The 24,208-nt window shown below is 35.6% G+C and overlaps 1 protein-coding gene across 7 annotated transcripts in view; it reads left to right on the plus strand.

Annotated features, from left to right (window-relative positions):
- USP3 (ubiquitin specific peptidase 3) overlaps window positions 1–24,208 on the plus strand; it is a 111,011-nt gene that overhangs the window by 35,239 nt on the left and 51,564 nt on the right. For all 7 annotated transcript variants that reach the window (XM_025472568.3, XM_025472569.3, XM_035708604.2 and 4 more), the window contains 3 exons: window positions 112–243; window positions 20,227–20,310; window positions 23,698–23,779. In XM_025472568.3, coding sequence (XP_025328353.1) covers window positions 112–243; window positions 20,227–20,310; window positions 23,698–23,779 — 298 coding nt within the window. The remainder of the gene's footprint in view (window positions 1–111; window positions 244–20,226; window positions 20,311–23,697; window positions 23,780–24,208) is intronic.

Genomic DNA, 24,208 nt, shown 5'->3' on the forward strand with positions numbered 1-24,208 from the left:
AGGAATTCTTTCTCATTCTAATTTATCATCTAATTTTATTATCATCTGCTACTATTTTAACTTCCAAAGCAGTATTTAGATTAAAATAAATTTTTATTTGATTTTCATAAGGTATGTGAATGGCCATGCAAAAAAACATTATGAAGATGCACAAGTACCCTTAACTAATCATAAGAAATCAGAAAAGCAAGATAAACCTCAGCACACAGTGTGTATGGATTGCAGTAGCTACAGTACATACTGGTAAGTATTAATATGTTCTGGAAATGATATTCCTTACTCAGTGTGTGCGAGTGTTTTCTCATTTTCCTCACTCTTTCCGCTCCCCCATCAATCTCTAAACCAGTTGCTACTGCCATTACCTCCTTTTAGTTTTGTTAAGATGCATAGGGGATTGGAGCCATCAGGAATGCCTGTTCTTTTTCATTCAGATTTTACTCGCATTGTTCCCTTCAACTTCTGGGCCTCCGTTTCTTTCCCACCCTTCTCTTCCGTGTCCATCCTGATAAGCTTCAGGGCAATGAAAAGTATTTCTTTGTGGTTGTTTTTTTATAATTTGTTTTCTTTTTCTTGTTTTGTTTTTAATTGAAGAATAAATAATAAGATACAAACTCATGTTCAAAAACCTAAGCCCATGTTTTTACTGTCCAGCTAACATTTTGTTATGTAATCTTGAAAATACAACTTTTTGGTTTAAAAACTTGTTTTGACAATCGTCCCTCTAAGTACAGAGCCATTCTCTTCTACTCTGTAGATAAATGTTAAGAATTTCGTGTGTAGCCTTTCAGGCTTTTTTTTTTTAAGCATCACATCTTTTAAAAAGAGATCAGAGGCCCTGTTCTCTCTGTAATATAGTATGCGTGTCTATTTCATATAAATGACAATGAAATAAGTATGGATTTTTTATGACTACTTAGAACTAGGTTATTTAGGTTACAGTAATGTTAAACAATTCATATCCATTTGGTATGCTTAGATTAGGGTTTTGTTCTGTTTTTTTTTTTTTTTTTTGCAGTTTTGCCTTTAGTGTGAAGCAAATTTTTTTCCTTGACTAGTAAATGATGAATAATTCTTTACTTGCTTTAATTAGTTTACTCTCAATTCAAAAGGTTTTTGGCATTGAAGGGAAAAAAGGCCATTTGAGAGATCCTTTTGGAGATCGTTTTTGGTTGTCCAACCCTTAAATGTCACTTGAAAGCAGTAAGGGGCAAGGATGGGGATTTAAAGTCTATCACTTTTGATTTACACTCTACTGAGTTTTGTGCTAATCTTTTCTACATCGTTCTTAGTTGATTATTGTATTGTAGAAAAATGTCCATCAAAAGGAAGAAAGAGTGTGTTCCCATCTTTAAAATTTTTATAGGTTTAACATTACTAAATTGCGACTGTTAAATGAAATATCTTAAGGTTTACTCATTCACACCATTATTATTTCGGTGGAAGATGTCCAGACCTGGAAGAGAGAGAAGCTAAAGGTAGATAAAAATTTTAGTAAAAATGAAAGTCTTCCCAAGATTTTCACACGTAGGCTAGTGCTCAGTTTATTGTCATCTGCTCTTGTAAAATGCTCTTTCCTATGAAAGGTAAGCATTAGCCAGACTATTAAAGTGTTCTCATTAGGTTTACCTCCTTTCCCTCAAGAAACATATATAGTAGAACAACATAGCTACCTAATAGATAGACCATGTTTCTTTAAAACTTAGTTTTCTTTTTTATTTCTATTTTATTTATTTATTTAATTTAATTTCTATTTTATTTTATTTTTTTAATTTTTTTAAAATTTCTATTTTATAAAGATTTTATTTATTTGAGAGAGAGGGAGAGCATGAGCAGAGGGGAGGGGCAGAGGGAGAAGCAGACTCCCTGCTCAGCAGGGAGCGCAACGTGGGGCTCCATCCCAGGACTCTAAGATCATGACCTGAGGTGAAGACAGATACTTAACAGACGGAGCCACCCAGGCACCCCTAAGACTGACTTTTGAGAGCAGAAATGAAGTTCATTTTTTTAGGTATAATTTCACAATCATTGTTCTAAGTCACGTCAACCTGTACATACCAGATGTTGAAAACATTCATTCTTGATTTTCAGTTAGCGATGTATGTGAAATGATAAATAGGGAAGTTTGGAAATACAGTTAAATCTCTGTGTGTTGTAACAAGTTTGCAGTGGGTTTTCTTGCAATTGATAAGATTATGAGGAAACAGTAACTCTTTGAAAAAATTTTTAAAAAAGATTTCATTTATTTATTCATGAGAGACACAGAGAGAGGCAGAGATATAGGCAAAGGGAGAAGCAAGCTTCCCTCAGAGAGCCTGATGCGGTACTCGATCCCAGGACCTTGGGGTCATACCCTGAGCCAAAGGCAGGCACTCAACCACTGAGCCACCCAGGTGGCTCTTTGAGGAAATTTAAACAATTATCTTAACGGAGTAGAATAGGTCTCTTTAAAAATATAGGGTACATACTTCAATGTCCTTATTTATAAAAATATACTTTATGCGTTTTGGAGGAATATTTTTATTAACTAGAATTGGAATTTGATTTGTTTTATGTTGGTATAATATGCTAAAGTACATGTGGTTTCATGGCTGAATTGGAATTAAATGGCAGATCTTGAACCTTGGGGAATATACACAATGGCAGAGGCTTTTTGGCCAACTGCCAGTCTTTTGTGTGAAGTTACAGAGCACTTCAAGTATGTGGATCCTTAGAGCTTCTGAAATGCAGGAAGGGAACTGCAGCTGGTCACATTACTGTATCATTTGTATGTTTAAGAACAAAATGCCAGGGAATCACCCTATAGCATTATCCTGATGCCTTAAAAGAAATCTGTGACAGTAACAAACTGATAAAGCTGTAGTCTAAATTAACATTTTCCTCACATCTTAGCATAATTAAGGAAAAAATGGGAAAGGATTTCTTTTTTTCTGTGTGAATCTGTGTGTGTTATTTTCTAGTACACTTCAGTAATTTCACTTCAGTTTATCAAGTTTCCTTGCAAATAAGTTTCTTGTGGTTATACTCAGTTTGCTTCAGAGGTAAAATTGGTGCATTAGTTTAAATCTATTTGGTTGTTAATTTATTATGCTTGTAATTGAAATCTTTTGACTTTAGCTAATGTTAAAGCTCCTTTTCCACCTGCTCTCTGCTCTAAAGAAGTTGAAACATGCTCTGAGGTTTATAGTTTTTTATCCTTGTTTCACCTTCCCAAGAGTCCCTGCCCTGTCCTATCTAAGCACCATTGAATTCTCCCCACTCTCCCTGCCTCCCGTCTTCAATTGTAGCTGAATGTAATCTCTCCTGAACTCATAGTTTTTGGGATACTTGTAATTTCCTGCTGTAGGTTAGGTTATTTGTAAATGTCAGTGGGGACTGACTGCAGGAACCATATGTCAGATAATACCTTCCATAGTACTCAGCATCTGGTGCAGAGTAGGCAATATATTGTATTGTCGGAAAGATTGTATTTTGTTTTATATCTTCCCCAAATGGGGAAGGTTACACAAATCCAAAATACTGATCATCTTGGAGGACTAAAGAGCCACAGAACATCTTTCTCAAAAAAGACTTAAATTGTGGCACGTGTGAACTATTTCATTTACCTCCCAAGAGGGACACTGTGCTGCAGAGCAGTTCCCTTTATTTCTTAAAAAAACCGGACATCCAGAAGAAAGCACATATTGACCAAACAGAACAACATAAAATGGGAGGGAAAGCAACTCCAAAAGTTGTCATTTTAATTTGACACAAACCTACTCCTTTAGGAGATAAATCAGCTAAACTGAGCTTAGAGATAAGTGAAGATTTCTGTAAAAGTGAAAATCTCCCCAAGGTGTTCACATAAAGGCTAGTGTTCACTTTTATTATTTATTAAATAATATTTCCTTTCTTTCCACCCCAGCTTCTCTCTCCAGTCAGTAAAAATGGAATTGTATGTGGTATACATTATTGTATCAGAAAGAAACTGTGATTAAAATTAGGAACTTCTATTTGATGTCTTATATAGATAGACATTTGGAATTAATAGTTTTAAAATGCTGAACAGATAACTTTTGACATCTGACATAGTCTTGTCAACTCTGATCCTTATCAATAGTAACTGAATTTCTTTTTTTTTTTTAATATTTTATTTATTTATTCATCAGAGACACATAGAGAGGCAGAGATACAGGCAGAGGGAGAAGCAGGCTCTCTGCAAGGAGCCTGATGTGGGACTCCATCCTGGATTACAGGATCATGCCCTGAGCCAAAGGCACTCAACGCTGTGAGCCACCCAGGGTCCCAGTAACCGAATTTCTAAGAATACAAAAATATGAAAGGAATATTAAAGCTAAAATAAAAATATAAAACTAAACTACTAAGCAGGGTAATGTCTTAAGGCAGTCTTTCAAAGAAATATGAAATGTGAATCAGTTGGTCTAGAAAAAGACTTGTATTTCAGATTTTTAAAAAATGATATATTTATTTTGGGGGGAAGGGGAGGGAAACAGAGGAGGAGAAGCTCAAGCAGACGAGCCCCACATGGGGCTTGCTTGGTCCCTCAACCCTGAGATGACAACCTGAGCTGAAACTGAGAGTTGGATGCTTAACTGACTACACCACAAAGCACCCCTGTATTTCAGATTTTAGACACCTGTAACAAATAACAGTTTAAACTAATAAAAGTTAAAATAAAATAAAATAATAAAAATAAAGCTCTTATTTTTGGACTTAAAACCAAATCATTTTCAAAGGAAGTTATGATTAAATATTAAAAAGGGGGAAAAAGTTAAAAAAAAAAAAGGTGTGTCTGGGTGGCTTATTGGGTTAAGAATGGAACTCTTGCTTTCAGCTCAGGTTATGATCTCAGGGTTGTGAGTTTGAGCCCTATGTTAGGCTCTGTGCTGGGGGTGGAGCCTGCCTAAGATTCTCTGTGTACCACAACCCCCCCTTGCTTGTACATGTGCACATATGCTTTCTCTCTCTCCCTCTCAAAAAAAAAAAAAAAAAAAAAGGGGGGGAAAATCTTTTGACTGTCTTTATAAACAATTTGAGTACAAATTTTGGGTGTTGTAAAGATTAGAGAACAGGAAGAGTTTGTTTATTTAAAAACAGTATTTTTGAAGTTTAAAAAGAACTTTTTCAATAGAGGTGGTCTGAAAACATAAAAGACTCTTCCGTAATAAGCTACTATTTGCTTTTAAAAAAGGATATAGGTTTTCTCTGCAGGTGTTCTTCTAATTTTACAAAATTGGCTTATTTGATGGCAATACATCAGAGTTTAATAAAAGAATTTAAGATTAAGCTTGCTATGTAAGAGTTCTTTTGGATTTTAATTTCTTAGTTTGAAAAGATGAAGTCATTAGAATACAAGCTTTTTTACCCCCTATATCTTTTATTTTATTTTTTAAAGGATTTTATTTATTTATTCATGTAATAAATACATGATAAATAATAAATAAATAATTCATGTAATAAATACATGATAAATAATAAATAAATCTCATGAAAGATAGAGAGAGAGAGGCAGAGACATAGGCAGAGGGAGAAGCAGGCTCCGTGCAGGGAGCCCGATGTGGGATTCGATCCCAGGACTCCAGGGTCATGCCCTGGGCCAAAGGCAGATGCTCAACCACTGAGCCACCCAGGGATCCCCAATCATATCTTTTATAATAAAACCAGGGCTCAAATTTTCCTCCAGATGTCACAGTATTATGCAAGGGAATGAAAAGGAATTTAAAACTTATTGACAGATCTGATGTTGCCCTTTTTGAGGGGTACTTTTTGCCTAGAAGTTTTCATTTTGTTTTGAGGGGATTTTTGACATTAGTATTATGTACAACTTACTGTTTAAAGATCACTTTGTGGCCAATAGATTAAAGGACTTGTTTCTTTACTGTTGCATAAAAAAAAATCAGATTGATTTTTATGATGATTGCTTCTTGTTTCAGATAGATGGCAAATGGTTTGGGTTTTTTTATTTCCTAAAGAATGTTATATGGACCTTTATAACTTTAAAGTTAAAGAAGAGAGTTTGCTGTTTTGGGTTTGTGTGCTATATAAAATATGGTAGTAGTTGAGCAATTAAAAATTGGCTAGTGGGACTCAGGGATTTAATGTTTTAATTTAATTAATGTAAGTTTAAGTCACTACATATGGCTGATAGCTATTATATTGGATGATGCAGCCCTAAACTATTAAAATTTAACATTAAGTGTTGTAATGTTATGAAACTTTTCAAAATCTTTAGACAAAGATCTGATAGAAACTCCAAAAAGAAAAGTCAGTTTCACTAGTTGTTGCAAATAATTAAAACTTAAAGCAAATATAACCCAATGAGATGTATCAAAAAGAAAACTTACATAATTACTGAGTTAATTTCACCTGAAATCTGTTGACATATTCATGATTGATATCAACATATCATAAAGATCCCCAAGATTATTATGTCATTATAAGAAAAAATATATAAGTAGCCATTAAAAAAAACCCCACTAATAACACTGAAATAAAAGGAAACTATTAAGATATCATAGTTTTCCAAAAACTAAAGAAAAAGGAAAGTAAGCATTATGTACTAAAGCCATTTCTATTAATTCAGAAACAAGACAGAAATACCTTTTATAATCATTTACATGATTGACTATTATTGAATATTGTTTTGGCAGTTCTAATAAGATAGAAAATGAGATAATTGGTATAAATATTGGAAAAGAAGAAAAAAAATTTTGTTTTCAGATTATCTAATAGAATGCCCAGAAAGTTCAAGGAAACTTTAGTAGAAAACAACTGGAATTAATAAATTTTGAAATGGTGATATGTGATAAATACAAATACTAACAGCTTTCTCTTTATTAGCAGTCATCAGCCAAAAATGGAAATGACGAAAGAAACAAACAAAAAAAAACCATTTAAAATGATAAAAATTATAAACTATGTGTAGGAATAAATGTATTAAAGAAGACACAAAGCAAAGCTGTAGATGCTTTGTGAAGAAAATTTGGTATTAAAAACACTCCTTCCAAAAAAAAAAAAAAAAAAAACACTCCTTCCTTCCCCCTTTTTTATCTTCAAATTTTTTTTTAAAGATTTAATTTGAGAGAGAGGATGATAGAAAGCACACACGTGCAGGAGGAGGGCAGAGAGATGGGGGAGAGAGAATTTTAAGCAGACTCCTTGCTGATTTCGGCACCTGATGGGGGGCTTGATCTCACCACTCTGAGATCATGACCTAAGCTGAAATCAAGAGTCAGGACACTTAACTGACTCCCTAGGTGCCCCTTACCTTTGCAATTTTTACTTGAGTCTAATTTATGTGCAAGCCCTCAAACAAAATGGGAACAGCATCTGAAAAACTCAGAATAGCAGATGTATTGCTCTTATTCAGTAAATAAATATTCATTGAGAACCTACTCTGTGCTGGGAACCTAGTTTTTAGTGCCATCAGTCTCCAAAATAATGCACTTGAGGGGATGGAAAGAAAATACAGAACTTCTATTTAAAGTTCTTTTTAATTAAAAAAATTTTTTTAAAGATTTTATTTATTTACTCATGAGAGACACACACAGAGAGAAGCAGAGACACAGGCAGAGGGAGAAGCAGGTTCCATGCAGGGAGCCTGATGTGGGACTCGATCCCGGATCCTGGGATCATGCCCTGAGCCAAAGGCAGACGCCCAACTGCCAAGCCACCCAGGCGTCCCTAAAGGTTTTTTTAAAAAATATATTTTTACTTTTATTTGAGAGTGAGATGGTGAGAGCACAAGCAGGGGAGGGTCAGAGGGAGAGAGACCAGCAGACTCCCTGCTGAGTGGGGAGCCCGATGGGGTGCTCTATCCCAGGACCCCTTAGATCATGATTTGAGCCAAAATCAAGAATCAGTTGCTTAACCAACTGAACCACCCAGGCACCCCTAAAAGTTTTTATTTAAAAAAAAAAAGGCTTTAGTCAATAATATACCTGCTGCCAGTGGTCTTTCGATAAATTGGTCATGTGTCATTCTGTGAACAGAATGTCTGCAAACAGAGCTTCACTTATTGAGTACTCACCTTTGTTCATTTTATACTGTATTGCAGTCGGCCTAGTTACATGGATTTACTTAGTTTGTCCAAGTCAACCCTCATCAAATGGATAAACTATTTAAAAGACTTTTACCAGGGATGCCTGGGTAGCTCAGTGGTTGAGCCTTTGGCTCTGGGCATGATCCTGGAGTCCCAGGATAGAGTCCTGCATTGGGCTCCCTGCATGGAGCCTGCTTCTCCCTCTGCCTGTGTCTCTGCCTTTCTCTCTGTGTGTCTCATGAATAAATAAATAAAATCTTAGAAAAAAAAAAAAAAAAGATTTTTACCAAATGTGGGGCCTGGCTAGCTCAGTTGGTGGAGCATGCGATTCTTGGTCTTGGGTTGTGAATTTGAATCCCATGTTGAGTGTGAAGCCTACTTAAAAAAATTAAAAAGGGATGCCTGGGTGCCTCAGTTAAGCATCTGACTCTTGATCTCAACTGTGAGGTCTTGATTTCAGGATCATGAGTTTGAGCTCCGTGTTGGACTCCACACTGAGGGGGAACCTTACTTAAAAAAAATTTTTTTTTAAATAAGAGATTTTTACCAAACAAGCCCTGTAAGATAATAATATCACAAATACTGGTGAACAAGAAAAGAGCAGCTTTTCTTTAGGAAAAGGCTTTCCTAAAACACATGACAAGGTAAAAATACTATCTATGCTGAGTGAATTGAGTCAATCAGAGAAAGACAATTATATGGTTTCGCTCATATGTGGAAAATAAGAAATAGTGAAAGGGACCATAAGGGAAGGGAGGAAACTGAGGAAAAAATTAGAGAGGAAGACAAACCACAAGACACTCCTGACTCTGCAAAACAAAGGGTTGCAGAAAGGGGGAGGTGGGTAGGAGGATAGGGCATTAAGGAGGGCACTTGATGGGATGAACACTGGGTGTTATATGTTGGTAAGTTGAATTTAAATAAACATGTAAAAGGGGAAAACATGTAAAGGGAAAAGTTAAGCAGACACTTATAAATACTTTTAAAATTTCAAGAAAATATTGGGTATCTAATAAAAACAGACTAATCAGATTTAATAAGTTGGACAAAAGGCTTAAGCTACAAGAAGTATGAATTGATATCTATTATCATTAATGTCAAATCTCACCCTATGTATATATTGTACTTTGAGATATTTGTTTAATCATAGTGTGAAGATATCACGAATAGGACATTTTCAAATAGTTACTTCACCTCTAATTTATTTATTTATTTTTTCTAATTTATTTTTTAAGATGTCCCTTTTTATTTTTTTAAAGATTTTATTTATTTATTCATAGAGATGCAGAGAGAGAGGGGCAGAGACACAGGCAGAGGGAGAAGCAGGCTCCACGCAGAGAGCCTGACACAGGACTCGATCCAGGGTCTCCAGGATCACGCCCTTGGCTGCAGGCGGTGCTAAACCACTGCGCCACCAGGGCTGCCCGATGTCCCTTTTTAAATACTATATACACATTAATTTAGATTTCCTTATATATGAAATCTTATATAGAAACATGTATGAATATATTGGGAGTAGTGGATGCTCAGTTCTGTGGTTTACTTTTTAACCTGATTAGGTACCTCATGAAACTAATTTGAAGATGATTTCTTCTTCTTTTTTTTAAGATTTTATTTATTTGTTTGACAGCACAAGCAGGGGGAGCAGCAGAGGGAGAGGGAGAAGTAGGCTCCCTCCTGAGCAGGGAACCTGAGCTAGGGCTCCATCCTGACCTGAATAGACAAAGGCAGACGCTAAACTGACTGAGCTACCCAGGTGCCCTGAAGATTTCTTCTTAATAGAATAGTGTTTTGCATTTTAGAATTAGAGGGAGCATGTAGTACAGGGGAAAAAATAGGAAAGCAACAAGTGTTTCTAAAGTTATAATTTTTTAAAAGATTTTATTTATTCATGAGAGAGAGAGAGAGAGGCAGAGACATAGCAGAGGGAGAAACAGGGACTCCATTCTGGGACCCCCCCCCAGGATCACACCCTGAGCCCAAGGTAGACGCTCAACCACTGAGCCACCCAGATGTCCCCTAAAGTTAGAATAAAAAAAAAATATTAAATTTTAGGATAAGAAAGTGATTAAGTCATGCTGTCTGTTTTCACTTTTGGAGAATGGGAAAGCAAGCACAGATGGGGATGACCAAGTGAGGAATTTTTTTTTTTTTTTTAAAGATTTTATTTATTTGAGAGAGAGAGTGTGCAGGCATACAAGCTCCAGCAGGGGGAAGAGCAGCAGGAGAGGGAGAGGATCCCAAGTCAATTCCATCCTGAGGGTGGAGCCCTACACAGGGCTTCATCTCACCTTGATCTCACCATCCTGAGATCACTATCCCAACGGAAACCAAGAGTCAGTTGCTTAATCAGCTGAGCCACGCAGGTGCTCCCAAGTGAGGGATATTTTTGCCATTAAACAAGTGAATGTGCTACATGGAAAATATTGAGGGGAGGGATAAAGGAGTTTGGTGTATATGGGATGAAAGCTTAAAGCTAAATGTAAAGCAGGTAATACTGAAGTGAAGGGGAAGAATGGGAGGGAAAGGTAAGAGAGAAGAAAATATAGGTAAGGCTAATTTTGTGGAACCATCAAATATTATACCTTAATTTGGCTATAGACATCTGTGGATTTCAAAGTCACCGTTTAAGGGGATAGGGTGAGGGAGATCACACCAAAGGAGATAACCAAGGTATAGAATAGAATGTTGGTTGAAATGGAGGAGATAAAAGATGGATTTGAGGGATATTATTATTATTATTATTATTATTATTATTTTAAAGATTTTATTCATTCAAAAGGAGATAACCAAGGTATAGAATAGAATGTTAGTTGAAATGGAGGAGATAAAAGGTGGATTTGAGGGAAATTATTATTATTATTATTTTAAAGATTTTATTCATTCATTCATGAGAGACACAGAGCGAGAGGCAGAGACACACACAGTCAGAGGGAGAAGCAGGCTCCACGCAAGGAGCCTGACACGGGACTCAATCCCGGGACTCCAGAATCACGCCCTGGGTCGAAGGCAGGTGCCAAACTGCTGAGCCACCCAGGGATCCCTGAGAGAAATTAAAGACAGTAAGGTAGAAAGGATTAGACATGATTAAATGTTAGAAATTAGAAATAAATGAGAACTTAAAGGTATGCAGATAAGGAATCAATGTAATCAAGAAATTGGATAATTTTGTTATTTTTTAGAGTAAGCAAAATGTGAAGTAAAGCTGCTATTTTACCCATTTTTTTTACCTCCCTAATTATATAAGTAGTATAAATAACTTGTATTTCTTATGAAAATTTACCTGCTCCTTTAGGTATGTTCTTTCAGTACAAGGTAGTAAAATCAGTTTTTCTCTTAACATCATTGTGCATGTAATTCCATACTGTATGCTTAATTTCTTTATTAACTATTGGCCTTAAAGTAATTTAAAATTATGATCATTTTTGGCTCAAGGAATTTGGATTTAAGACCAATCTTCACATGGCCAAATGACAGCATAATTTGTCTCAAGGTGTTAGAAGTAAAGAAAGATACCAATCTCCCTCCTACCTTGCTTTTTTTTATATCCTGTTTCTTTGTCTAACATCACTAATATGTTGTGTGGTATGATTTCTAAGTGGGTTTTTTTTTGTCTTTAATGTTCAAATTACTTACGTTTTCTTGAACAGTTGTTTGTTTTATCCAAATACAAAAGTGAACCTTTTCCTTATCTGATAAGTAGTGTATTTAGAAGTAGAGGTCATCTTTACTTTGGAGAATCATCTAAAATCACTAAATAAAAACTTCCTTAAGTGTAAATTTAATAGCCTAAAAATTGGTCATATAATATAGGTAGTTCTTGACTTTTGTTTGTTAGATGCATCAAGTTCTATGTGTATGAGATGCTAACCCCTGGACTTCTCTCCTAGTGAAGTATTAATCAGGTTATCTGAACTCTGAACAGCTTCCTCCTATCACAGTATCTTAGTGACAGCAGTATAGAAAGAAGTAAAAGAGGAATACAACTTTTTATAATATTACTTCAACTACATTTTGGGAACCAGGTATATTTTCATCTTATAACATTTAACCATATTTTATAACATTTGTTTCAAAATGAGAAATGCATTCCAAGTTTCAGAGATCTACAAGCTTTTGAAACCCAACCTACAAGTTAAGTACTTTTTTGTAGTAATCTTTTTGAAGGGAAAGAGTGACTAGGGATCCCTGGGTGGCGCAGTGGTTTGGCGCCTGCCTTTGGCCCAGGGCGCGATCCTGGAGACCCGGGATCGAATCCCACGTCGGGCTCCCTGCATGGAGCCTGCTTCTCCCTCTGCCTGTGTCTCTGCCTCTCTCTCTCTCTCACTATCATAAATAAATAAAAATTAAAAAAAAAAAAAAAAAAAGAAAGAGTGACTATATTTTTTTCTTCAAGTATTTGAGGGTAAGTATAATTCTTACTAATTGGCTTCAACACAGTTGTAAACCAGGGAGAGATTTTTAGAATTTGTTCACTTTAAGTCCTGTTTACCGTGGGACTTTTTAATACCAGTATTAGTGGGATAGTTTCCACTTTGAAAGCAATGTCTCAGCTAAGACTAAGGCAACCAGACATTTAAATTCTCATTTATATCCTACTTTTAGTACTTATTTTCTTTTGACCTCTTGGTCAGGGAGGAAGAAGAAATAAAAGGAATTGTGGGCAGGTAGAGAAGCCCTTGCTGTGAGGCAGCTCTTGGTTACACAAAGGAAGGAAACTAACATTTATAGATCTCTACCACATGCCAGGCAGTCATAGAAGTTTGGCCTGTAGAAGTAGGTACTTTCCTTTTAACGTCATCATCATCATTATCATCATCAAATAACACTTGCATAGTGTGGTAAATTCAGAAGGCATGTAAGTTATAATAATAGAAATAAGTGTCCTGAGAGGAAGACAAACCAGAGTCCTCCTGACTCTGGGAAACAAAGGGTTGCAGAAAGGGAGGTAGGTGGGGGTACGGGTAACTGGGTGATGGGCATTAAGGAGGACACGTGATATAATGAGCACTGGATGTTATATGTTGGCACATTGATTTAAATTTTTTAAAAAAGTGTCCTTCTTAGTGACTGTAAGAGAACCTAAAATTGGCTCTTGAGAAATAGGACAGTTGTGGAAACATTAAAAAGTGTTTTTAAACCAATGAAAATTAACCCAAGCAAAACAAAATTGATTTCTTATAGTTCAATAAAGTTAAATTTGTTACCCCTTTGTGATATTGGGTAGTATTATAAAATATTAGAGCAGGTAATGTCCTAGATACCCTTGAGATTGCCAGTACTATCCAACAAATAATATACGTCAGACATGTAATTTAAAACTTTCTAATAGTCACATTAAAAAAGCAAAAAGAAAAAGGTGAATTAGTTGTATATTATCATGTCAACATGTAATCAACATAAAATTATTAGAGATTGTGTTTTTTTACATAAAACCCTCCAAATCCAGTGTGTATTTTCCAATGAATGAAATACAAAAAAATCCTATTTTAAAAGTTTGTATATGTATTGGCAAAACAGACTCATCTTTTTAGAACAACTGATTTGACTCTGAAGCAGAAACATATGGGTTTCAAAACTACATCTAAGTAAATCTAACTCTTCTAACAATTTAGTGTTATCAATATTGAATTCAAAGAGGCACTATATAAACTGAAAGTCGACTCTGAATGTATCTTTATCAACAATATGCTCTTCAAGTTTTCTCATAGATTTTATAGCCAATTTATAAAATGCTTTTATAATTAGAATTGTCTGCATATTTATTCATGTTGAAAAATGTGTAAAATCATTATTGATTGTATTATAAAAATTTAAAATTTTAATGTGTTCTTGTACCTGTCTAGCCAGGTCACAAGCCTTTTTTCTCCTTGGATGTTTAAATTCAGCTCATTCATGTGCCCTGTGATATAGGAGAAAAATGTAAATCATACTGTGATGTTTTCTATTTGTTGAATACTGGCAAGTGTTCTTTCATTTCAAGAAAATCTTAAATTAGAGGGGTGCCTGGCTGGCTCATTTGGTGGAATGTGCAACTTTATTTATTTAAAAGATTTCATTTATTTATTTGACAGAGAGAGCAAGCATGCACAAGCAGGGGGAGTGACAGGCAGAGGGAAAGGGAGAAAGCAGGCTCCTTGCTGGGGACTCGAGGACCCTGGGATATTTACCTGAGCTGAAGGCAGACAGTTAACAACTGAGCCACCCAGGTGACTCATAGTGTGCAACTCTTGGTCTTGGCGTTGTGAGTTCAAGCCCCATATTGGATGTAGAGATTACTTAAAAATACAATTAAAAAAAAAAAAAACTAAACAAAAAAAGAAAAAAAGAGGTGTGCCTGGGTGGCTCAGTTTTTTGAACAGCCAACTCTTGATTTTGGCTCATGATTTCAGCTTAGGTCATGATTTTAGGGTCCTGGGATGCAGTCCTGTGTCAGGCTTTGTGCTCAGAAGGGAGTCTGCTTAAGGATTCTTTCTCCCTCTCTCCTGACCCCCGTGTGTGTGTGTGTGTGTGTGTGTGTGTGTGTGTGTATGTGTGTGCACTTTCTCTCTAAAATAAATAAATAAATCTTTAGAAAGAAAGAAAGATCTTAAGTTAGAGTTAATGGTACAATACATCTTTATAAAACTCTTCCATGATTCACACTGAAGCAGTGAACATTGGCAAAGAACTTTTCTAACAGTGTTAAAGATCATTTAATTCATAGCATTTGTACATGTATACTGAACTATTTTATTTTATTTTAAATTTATTTATTAATTTATTTATGAATATTTTATTTATTTATTCATGAAAGACACAGAGAGAGAGAGGCAGAGACACAGGCAGAGGGAGAAGCAGGCTCCATGCCGGGAGCCTGAAGTGGGACTAGATTTCGGGTCTCCAGGATCCTGCCCTGGGCCGAAGGTGGCGCTAAACCGCTGAGTCACCAGGGCTGCCCTTACTTTATTTTTTAAAAAGATTTTATTTATTTATTCATGAAGACACAGAGAGAGAGGCAGAGACACAGGCAGAGGGAGAAGCAGGCTTCATGCCGGGATATCCCGGGTCTCCAGGATCATGCCCTGGGCCAAAGACAGGTGCTAAACTGCTGAGCCACCCAGGAATCCCCTATACTGAATAATTTTAATAACTAAATCCATGATACAGTCTATTTCAGAACACAGATATTTTCAATATACATCGCACAGTGGGGATCCCTGGGTGGCGCAGCGGTTTAGCGCCTGCCTTTGGCCCAGAGCGCGATCCTGGAGACCTGGGATCGAATCCCATGTCGGGCTCCTGGTGCATGGAGCCTGCTTCTCCCTCTGCCTGTGTCTCTGCCCCTCTCTCTCTCTCTCTCTCTCTCTCTCTCTCTGTGACTATCATAAATAAATAAAAATGTGAAAAAAAATTTACATCGCACAGTGGAATAAATACAATTTTTTTTTTTACTTCAGTATATCTTTAGAGTAAAATATTCAATAGAGGGATATATACACAAGAGGAAGCAAAGACCTAGGCAACAATTAGAAGACTCTAGAGTTAAATGTGAAGTTAAACAGTTGTCAGGATTAAATTATTAACTTAGTTTCTAACAGTTACTTTCAAACAATTTTTTTCAAAAAAATTGATTTCTGAATTTTTAGAGTTAAGAAAATGAATACTAACTATACAATATAGGAAGAAATATTTAGTAAGGGAAATCTAGTAAATCCAGATTTTAGACCTCATAAAGCTGGTACATTGTCTTTTTAACATTTTTTTTAAATGATTTTATTTATTCATGAGGCGCAGAGGGAGAAGCAGGCTCCCCAGAGGGAGCCCAATGTGGGACTCTATCCCAGGATCCTGGGATCATCATGAAGCCAAAGGCAGATAGATGCTCAGCCACTGAGCCGCCCAGGCGCCCCTGGCTGGCCCACTGTCTGTCTTGAGTGAAACTTTTTCCTGTCTAACTGAAAGTGACAGATGTAAAAGATTAAAGAATATAGTATCTACAACTTGAGATTGATAAGATGAAGACATTTCTTTGTAAATTTAGAAGTTGTTTGAGACAAAACATACCCAGAATGTTAATTGGTCAGTATCTCTTGTGAAACTCATTTAAAGCTAAAAATAAAAGTACTTGCAATTTTTCAAATGTTGAATTGATTGATCTTTAATATTGTTACAAAAGTCTTTTATTCACTGGCACTCACTTGGTGTGATCTTTAATGTTTTGTAAAATATCCTTTTGAATCTTTTCCTCAACTTTTAAAACCTAATTCCCGTAACTGAAATGATAATTAGATTTTTTAATCTCTTCATCTAAAAATGGTTTTCTTTCTTGAGCAAGAATCCAGGCCATTTCATAGTTGGCCAAAATGATAAGCTCAGATCCTTTAATAATCACCAAGCCTCCCCCCATTTTTGTTATATGTTTAATTGTAATTTTATAAGCTGCTTTATTTTTTGACTGTTGAGAGGCAACTTCTTATGAAATGAATATGCATTTGTTGAAGATGACTCTTACTGAGTGGGGAAAAATTAGAGAGGAAGACAAACTGTGTAAGAGACTCCTAACTCTGGGAAACAAAGGATCCCAGAAGAAGAGAAGGGTGGGGGGATGGAGTGACTGGGTGATGGGCACTAAGGAGGGCACTTGATGGGATGAGCACTGGGTGTTATACTATATGTTGGGAAATTGAATTTAAGTTAAATGACTATTAATATTGTCTACTTTAAAATTTTTAAACTTCTTTTATACAACTTACTCATTTTTCTCTGCCATGGCAAATTGTAATTGCCATCCTGTGTAAAATTTGTGATGTACCTTCTCTGCTTGATAATGCCTCATTAGTGTGCCTTCATTTGAAAGTTAAATTTTTTTCATTCTTAATTTTTAAGCTAGAAAGATAATTTGCATTATAATTAAAATAAGCATTGCAGCTTAACTACCAATTACTATTTACATAGATAGCACTATTACTCTGCTGTCTGCATAAAATATTCAAATAAGCAGGTTGCAGTGCTACACTGTTGCATAGAAAAATAACAACCGGGCAGCCCGGGTGGCTCAGCAGTTTAGCGCTGCCTTCAGTCCAGGGCCTGATCCTGGAGACCCTGGATTGAGTCCCACGTCGGGCTCCCTGCATGGAGCCTGCTTCTCCCTCTGCCTGTTTCTCTGCCTCTCTCTCTCTGTGTCTCTCATGAATAAATAAATAAAATCTTTAAAAAAGAAAAAAAGAAAAATAACCCATTCTGTTGACATAAACTAGATTGGTGATATACCTACATGTAAATACTAGAAATGACACATGTACCCATCATGCGCACTGCAGTACATCTTAGGTGATGTAATAATGAAAGTAAAATATAGTTTTGCCCAAACCATAAAATTGTGTTTAATGGAAGAGTATTTTTTTACTGCTTTAGTTGTTAAGTGAAATTTTGTATTGATTAAAATTTTTTTAAATTAAAAGTCAGTTCTTAAATTGAATCAGCCACATTAGCACAGCTCTAGAGTCTAGAACAACTAACTTACCTTTTTTTTTTTTTAAATTATTTGAGAGATCATAAGCAGGGGGGAGGAGTAGAGGGAGAAGCTGACTCCTGCTGAGCAGGAAGCCTGATTGGGGCTCGATCTCAGGACCCTGGGATCATGACCTGAACTGAAGGCAGACCCTTAATCAAGGTGCCCGGCAACTTATTTTTTTGTTTTTTATTATAATTTTTTAAGATTTTATTTATTTATTCATGAGAGACACAGAGAGAGAGAGGCAGAGACACAGGCAGAGGGAGAAGCTCCCTGCGAGGAGCCCGATGAGGGAAAGGGATCACACCCTGAGCCAAAGGTAAATGCCCAATCACTGAGCTACTCCCAGCAACTTACTTATTTTAATGGTGCAAGTTCAGGGAGATGAAGCAACTAGATCCAGTTAAGCCAGATTAGAGAACAGAGCAAAACCATAAATAAATCTATTTTTCAATATAGGAAAAATATTACTTTAACAAATGTTATTTTATATCCTAGGCTAACTAAATCCATAGCACACCAAAAAGAGTTAGTTAATTTATTTTTAAATTTTTTTAGAGAGAGCAGGGAGGCGGGGCAAAGGAAGAGGGGAAGAATCTTAAGCAGGCTCCATACCCAGTGCTGAGCCTGAGGAGCAACTTGATCTTACAACCCTGAGCTGAAATCAAGAGTCAGATATTTAACTGAATGAGCCACCCAGGTGCCCCCAAAAAGAATTATTTTCATAAGAAAAAAAAATATTTGCTTAATTTAATTGGAAACAATTTGTTTAAACAAAGCGACAGATTTCTTATGGAGGTTCAGGGGTTTGCTTTTCAATTAGATATTATGGCACATTGTAAATACCTGAAAGGTGATCTAAATTTGCTCTTAAAAAAATAAATGATAAAACAAATTTACTCTTTTTTTTTTTAATTTTTATTTATTTATGATAGTCACAGAGAGAGAAAGAGAGAGAGGCAGAGACACAGGCAGAGGGAGAAGCAGGCTCCATGCACCGGGAGCCCGATGTGGGATTCGATCCCGGGTCTCCAGGATCGCGCCCTGGGCCAAAGGCAGGCGCCAAACCGCTACGCCACCCAGGGATCCCCAAAACAAATTTACTCTTAGACTTCATTCCCCAGATGAACACTAGCACTTAATACTGTTTTTGCTTTGAATACTGAGTATTGTTTTATCTGTAATACATGCATAAATTTATGTAAACATAAGATGAAAATGTTGAGGAATTAGAGTAGCAGCGCAATTTTGCTCTTCAGTGAATGTTTAAGCTTCATGGAGGAACCAGGTGCCTTAAGTCTAAATTTACAGAATAGACCTAACTCTCTCAACATACTGAAAAGCAAGGAATTAAACCTTTTCACTAATTTAATTTTTTATGTATTGATCATAAAACTGCCATTGCTGGTACTTTGGTACTTTGATCTTAAAAAAAAAAAAGTTCAGGACATTAAAAAGGTAGCTTTTGCTATTTGTGTAAATGTCAGGAAACTTGGAGAATACCTTAGGGACTCTTGTTAAACAGCATAGGCACTCAGTTAATGGGGGAAGGGTGTTAAATAATTACATCTATATTACTGCTTTAGTTAAAGTTTCCGAAAGCATTCACTTGAAATTTTACCTTCTGTGAATAAAAGACCTTGGAGACATGCTTTTCTGTGTAATCTTTTTTTTTTTTCATTACTTCCCCCTATTTTATTCTCATGTTTTAATAGACTGATTTCAGATACATAAGAAATGTTTTTTGGATTCTGCTAGAGATGACCTAATTATTACTAATTGCTGCGCATTCAAAGTTTCACTTGCTCAGAATGGCAGCGTTACTGTCATTATTCTTTGGTAGTTATAATAAGTACTTTTATACAAAGCTGCTATTCAAAAGAATATATTGATACTAGCTTGTAAGTTGTTTTTGTTAAAATTGGCCTTATTCCAGGAAAAAATTGAATGCTAATGTACAAGGTGAAGTTTATTATGTGTGAGTCCTTATATTTGCTTATTGACTTGCTAAAATGCACTTGCACACAAAATACCAGTTTTAAAGAACACCTTCAGTATCTTTCTTTAAAGAGTTACCAGTTTCCTAAAAGATGTAGCCACTGTTTTATATTTTTGTTTTCTAGCACCTCAGAATGAAGATTATTATTCTTACCCATTTGAATCCAGTTTATTCTAATTAAATTACTCTAAATGTATAGTTTTATTTTTAGTTAGGTTTTTTTTTCTCCTTAAATTTAACTGTTCCTATAGGTTAATTACCTTTTCCGTAATCTTAGCTAAATCTCTCCTCCCCCCAAATTCCCCATTATTTTGAGCTGGGAAGTATCACCTGAAAGCTTTAGGCTTAATGCTACATAAATCGATTTGGTGCTTTTTATTTTCCATTGTATTGTGCAGCACTAAAAAGAATGTAACACATGTAGCAGCTTATTTTGTTTTTTTGAAGGAGAAATTGAAGAGCTTTTGAGTAAAAATGTGAAAAGAAGCTAGTGTTCATTGCCTACGTGGCTTTTTAAAAAGGCTCTTAAAAAACATTCCATTGTGGATTCCAAGTCCTCTTTAAACTTAACCACCGACAGTAACTGCCTGCAGAGCCATGTGATCAACTTGGCAGCAGCCAGGCCTTTTAGTGATTTCATTACTGTGGTTTCCTCAAGCTCTTTGCACACATTGATTAATATTTTTCTTGCAGTTATCGCTGTGATGATTTTGTGGTTAATGACACCAAGCTGGGACTGGTACAGAAAGTCAGAGAACACTTACAGAACTTGGAAAAGTAAGTAGTAGGCCTTGGGAAAGGAAGGGTATAGAATGGGGTTGAGGGGTCTTCGCAGATTTTTGAGTGGGAGTTTTGTTAATGAGTTCCATAACTTCATCATGTTTTTAGTGTGATTGAAATGTTAATAAAGTAAACTTTGGATATCTGAAACTGTGCCCATAGTTAATGGTCATAGCTTAGCATTCATTTCATTTAATATTTATCATAAATCATAGCCAAGAGTCTGAGAGCCTTTTTTTAGTTACTACCCAGCAATTTATAAGCTACTCAGTTGATTAGCAAGGGAAATTTTGGAGGTATAAGAAAAGGGCATAAAATTATAGAAAATCATTATAGAGACTCTTTGATACTAGAAAATCCTTGTCAAATGTTTCATGAAGTCTTCTCAGAATCACTAAAATAATGCATTATTTTTAAGGGAAATTAGGTTTTATTATATTGTCCATTTTGTATCTATAGGATAGCACAAGATCCTAGTTTCTTCTTTTCCTCTTTTGTTAGGGACTGTATGTGTCACTTGAAATTACAATTGGTTATAAAATGCTTTGTCATCATAAAGAAATTAAAGTAAAAAAAAAAAAGAAATTAAAGTACTTACGTGGATAGAATTTTTTTGTTATAACCAGATAGGGTTATTCAGATAAAACTCACTGAACCCAAAGTTGAAACAGAACTCCAAATAGTGATGGCTTTAAAGCTGCAGTGCATAGAAGCATGGCCCTGGAATGCCTGCTGACTCTAGTGAAATTTATTTAAATCACCTCTGATTGTCAGGTGCCACCTAATTTATTTTGACAGTTGATGTTAAAAAACTATTGTGAGAACATACCAAAAGGAAGAGTCCCTTAGCAAACTTAAAGGCAATAGAATATTTTTAAATCATGTATTGAGAGGAAATAGCCTAAGTTCTTTGAGTAAAACACTGTACCGTTTTCGTTAACCAAAGTCCTTATGCATGTCTTGTTGACCAAATAGATTATAAAGCTGATAAGGGAAGAAGGATCAATTTCTCTCTCTCTCTCTCTTTCTTTCTTTCTTTCTTTCTTTCTTTCTTTCTTTCTTCCTTCCTTCCTTCCTTCCTTCCTTCCTTCCTTCCTTCCTTCCTTCCTTCCTTCCTTCCTTTTTCCTTTTCTTTTCTCTTTCTCTTCTCTTCTTTTTCTTTTTTTCTTTCTTCTTTTTGATTTTATTTATTTATTCATAAACACAGAGAGAGATAGGCAGAGCACAGGCAGAGGAAGAAGCAGGCTCCATGCAGAGAGCCCGATGTGGGACTCCATCCCGGGTCCTCATGATCACACCCCAGGCTGCAGGTGGCGCCTAACCGCTGTGCCACCAGGGGCTGCCCGGATCAACTTCTATAAAATCTAAACTAGTTAAAACACAGAGTTAAAGTACTTTTTTGGCTTGTTATCTTTTGGCTCCTCTCTTTTTGTTTTTCAAAGTGCTTCCTCCCGTCTTGTAATCTGAATAAAATAGCAAAAGCCATATCTAGGTTTAGAGACAGAGGTACAGCTACACAGACCCAAAATATTTTTGTTTGAAATTTTCATAATTAACAAGAGATTCTGACAATAATTTATGTGATGTCACTCTTTCATGTGGTGATGTCATTGTGAAGATCTTAATTGATTTGACTTTTTGTCACAGAAGTGGGCAGCTACCAGAATATTTTTTCTGCCACTAATAGTTTTCTCTATGAAAAGACTATCATCTCAATCCCAAATATAAATGTATTAGAACTAAATCAAAGGGAAAAGAGGACATTTAAGAACTTGCATGCATTTATGCAGTTATCAGATCTTTTATTTCCATTGACCACTTTATCAGGTAAAGTCTGAGTTCCTTGTCTATACTTCTGCTTGGTCCCACTGAAAAATCTACCTTGGAGTCCTTCTCCTATGTTGAAAACCATTACTTGGGTTCAGTTTTCTGTGCTTCAGATGTGGACTTCAGTCTGTAGTGGAAACTACAGCTTTAAAACTGTGGTTATATTTGTGTTTTATTTAACTTTAGATCATTCTGCACATCCTCTAGAAGTACACTGTGCAAAAGAACTTCTGAAGTGAAGAAAGTGTATAATCTGCACTGTCCTATATGGTAGCCAAGTGACTAGCATAACCCAGGAACTGAATTTTAAATTTATTTAAGTTTAAGTTTATATATCTACATGTAGTGAGTGGCTACCATGTTAGTGTGGATCTAATGAATTGTTCCATTTTGAGAATTGCTGAGGGTAAAATTTAATAATTTGTATTTTAAAAAGCTAAATGCTTTATTTATATAGGTGAAAACTGGAAGTTAACTGGTATTGTCACTAAGTAGCATATATATATATATATTGCTTGTGATTCAACCTTTTTACTTACAGATTGTGAAGAAATAACTTGACACTGTAATATATGAAATTGGTCTCTTCTTACCTTATAGTCACTGATACTCTGAGAGGGATATACATACAGTTCTGAGGGCACGTTGCCTAAGAATATTTTTAGTTTTGAAGTAACTGTCACTAGATCTGATGCCCTGAAGATACTATAGTTCATGTGGAAATGAAATAATTATACATTTACTTTGGACTAGCCTGGTACTTTTTAGAAGATGGAAAGAATTGACAGACCTTAGAAGTCTATGTTGTTTAATGATAATTTTTACTTCTTTTAGATTAGGTCCCCTGATACATAAATTTAAAGTGATCCTTTGAAAGAATTATTTTCTGATAAAATTTAAGCAAAATATCTCTTTAAGAAAAATTCTGAAAAATTTTAATTCAGAATACCTGTGCTAATTAGAATTTTTTTCAGACTATTCTTTGTAGCATAGCTGAATCAAATTAATTTATATGTATCTGTGTGCCTGTAATTTATTTATCATTCCAGAAATTAAGATTATATCATAATCTGTTATGACAAATGAGCAAAACAGTATCTCTTTATCAAAATTAATAAAGAAGTAGCATAGCATTGGAGACTTAATGTTAAATTTCAGAATAATCATATTAAACAAGGATTTTCCTTTTGTTATGAGGAATGGGTCTTCTCATTGTTGAAGCTTCACAGTTAATTGATCAGGCACACAGAGTGGGGGTGGATGAGGATTGTCTCACAGACTATGTCTCCCTGGCCAGCCTTTCTGGGAAGCACCTTGTTGTAGATGCCTGCAGCCCACCTTGCTAGAGGAGTAGTGGGGATTGCCAGGGAAAGTGGAACTCCTCACTTACCTCAAACACTTGTGGGCCATAATGGGCCCAACAGGTCACTTTCTGGCCTTCCTAAGCAGTCAGGCAAGGCTTTATACTCCAAACGCTTAGAACAGCCATGTTTATATTTTAACCTGCTGTCTAGTATGTTTGTGTTAATGTCTTTTTGTCTGTTTGTGTTTTAATAGCTCAGCTTTCACAGCTGACAGGCATAGGAAAAGAAAACTCTTGGAAAACTCATCACTAAACAGCAAGTTATTAAAAGTAAATGTAAGTAATTAAAATACATATAAATATAAGAATTGGTTGAGACCTAGTCACTATTTTATTACAACTCTAACATTAATGTAGCTCCTTACAAACTTTCATAAATGTATGCCTTGGATTTGGGATATCTTACAAAATGTTTGCCACTTACTAATGATTCTTGATGTGACTAAATACCCCAGTGAGTCCATCTCTCAGTGCCTTTTCTTCCATCAAGATTACTGCTGTGCTCCTCTGCCTTAGTGAGTGTTCCTTCTTAAAGTCTATTCATGTATCTTACTACTCTGTTTCTAAGGATCCCAAAGATCTTTGCTTCCTTCTGTTAAAGGTCCTAAGTGCAAATTCTGTGGGTCTGAAGTTTTGGTAAGTTTTCTTTCTTAGGACTTTATTAATACAATTTCACCATGAAAGAATATGCTTCCTCATTCTGTT

The sequence above is a fragment of the Canis lupus genome, chromosome 30, assembly GCF_003254725.2.
Source record: "Canis lupus dingo isolate Sandy chromosome 30, ASM325472v2, whole genome shotgun sequence".
Taxonomy (NCBI): Eukaryota; Metazoa; Chordata; class Mammalia; order Carnivora; family Canidae; genus Canis; species Canis lupus.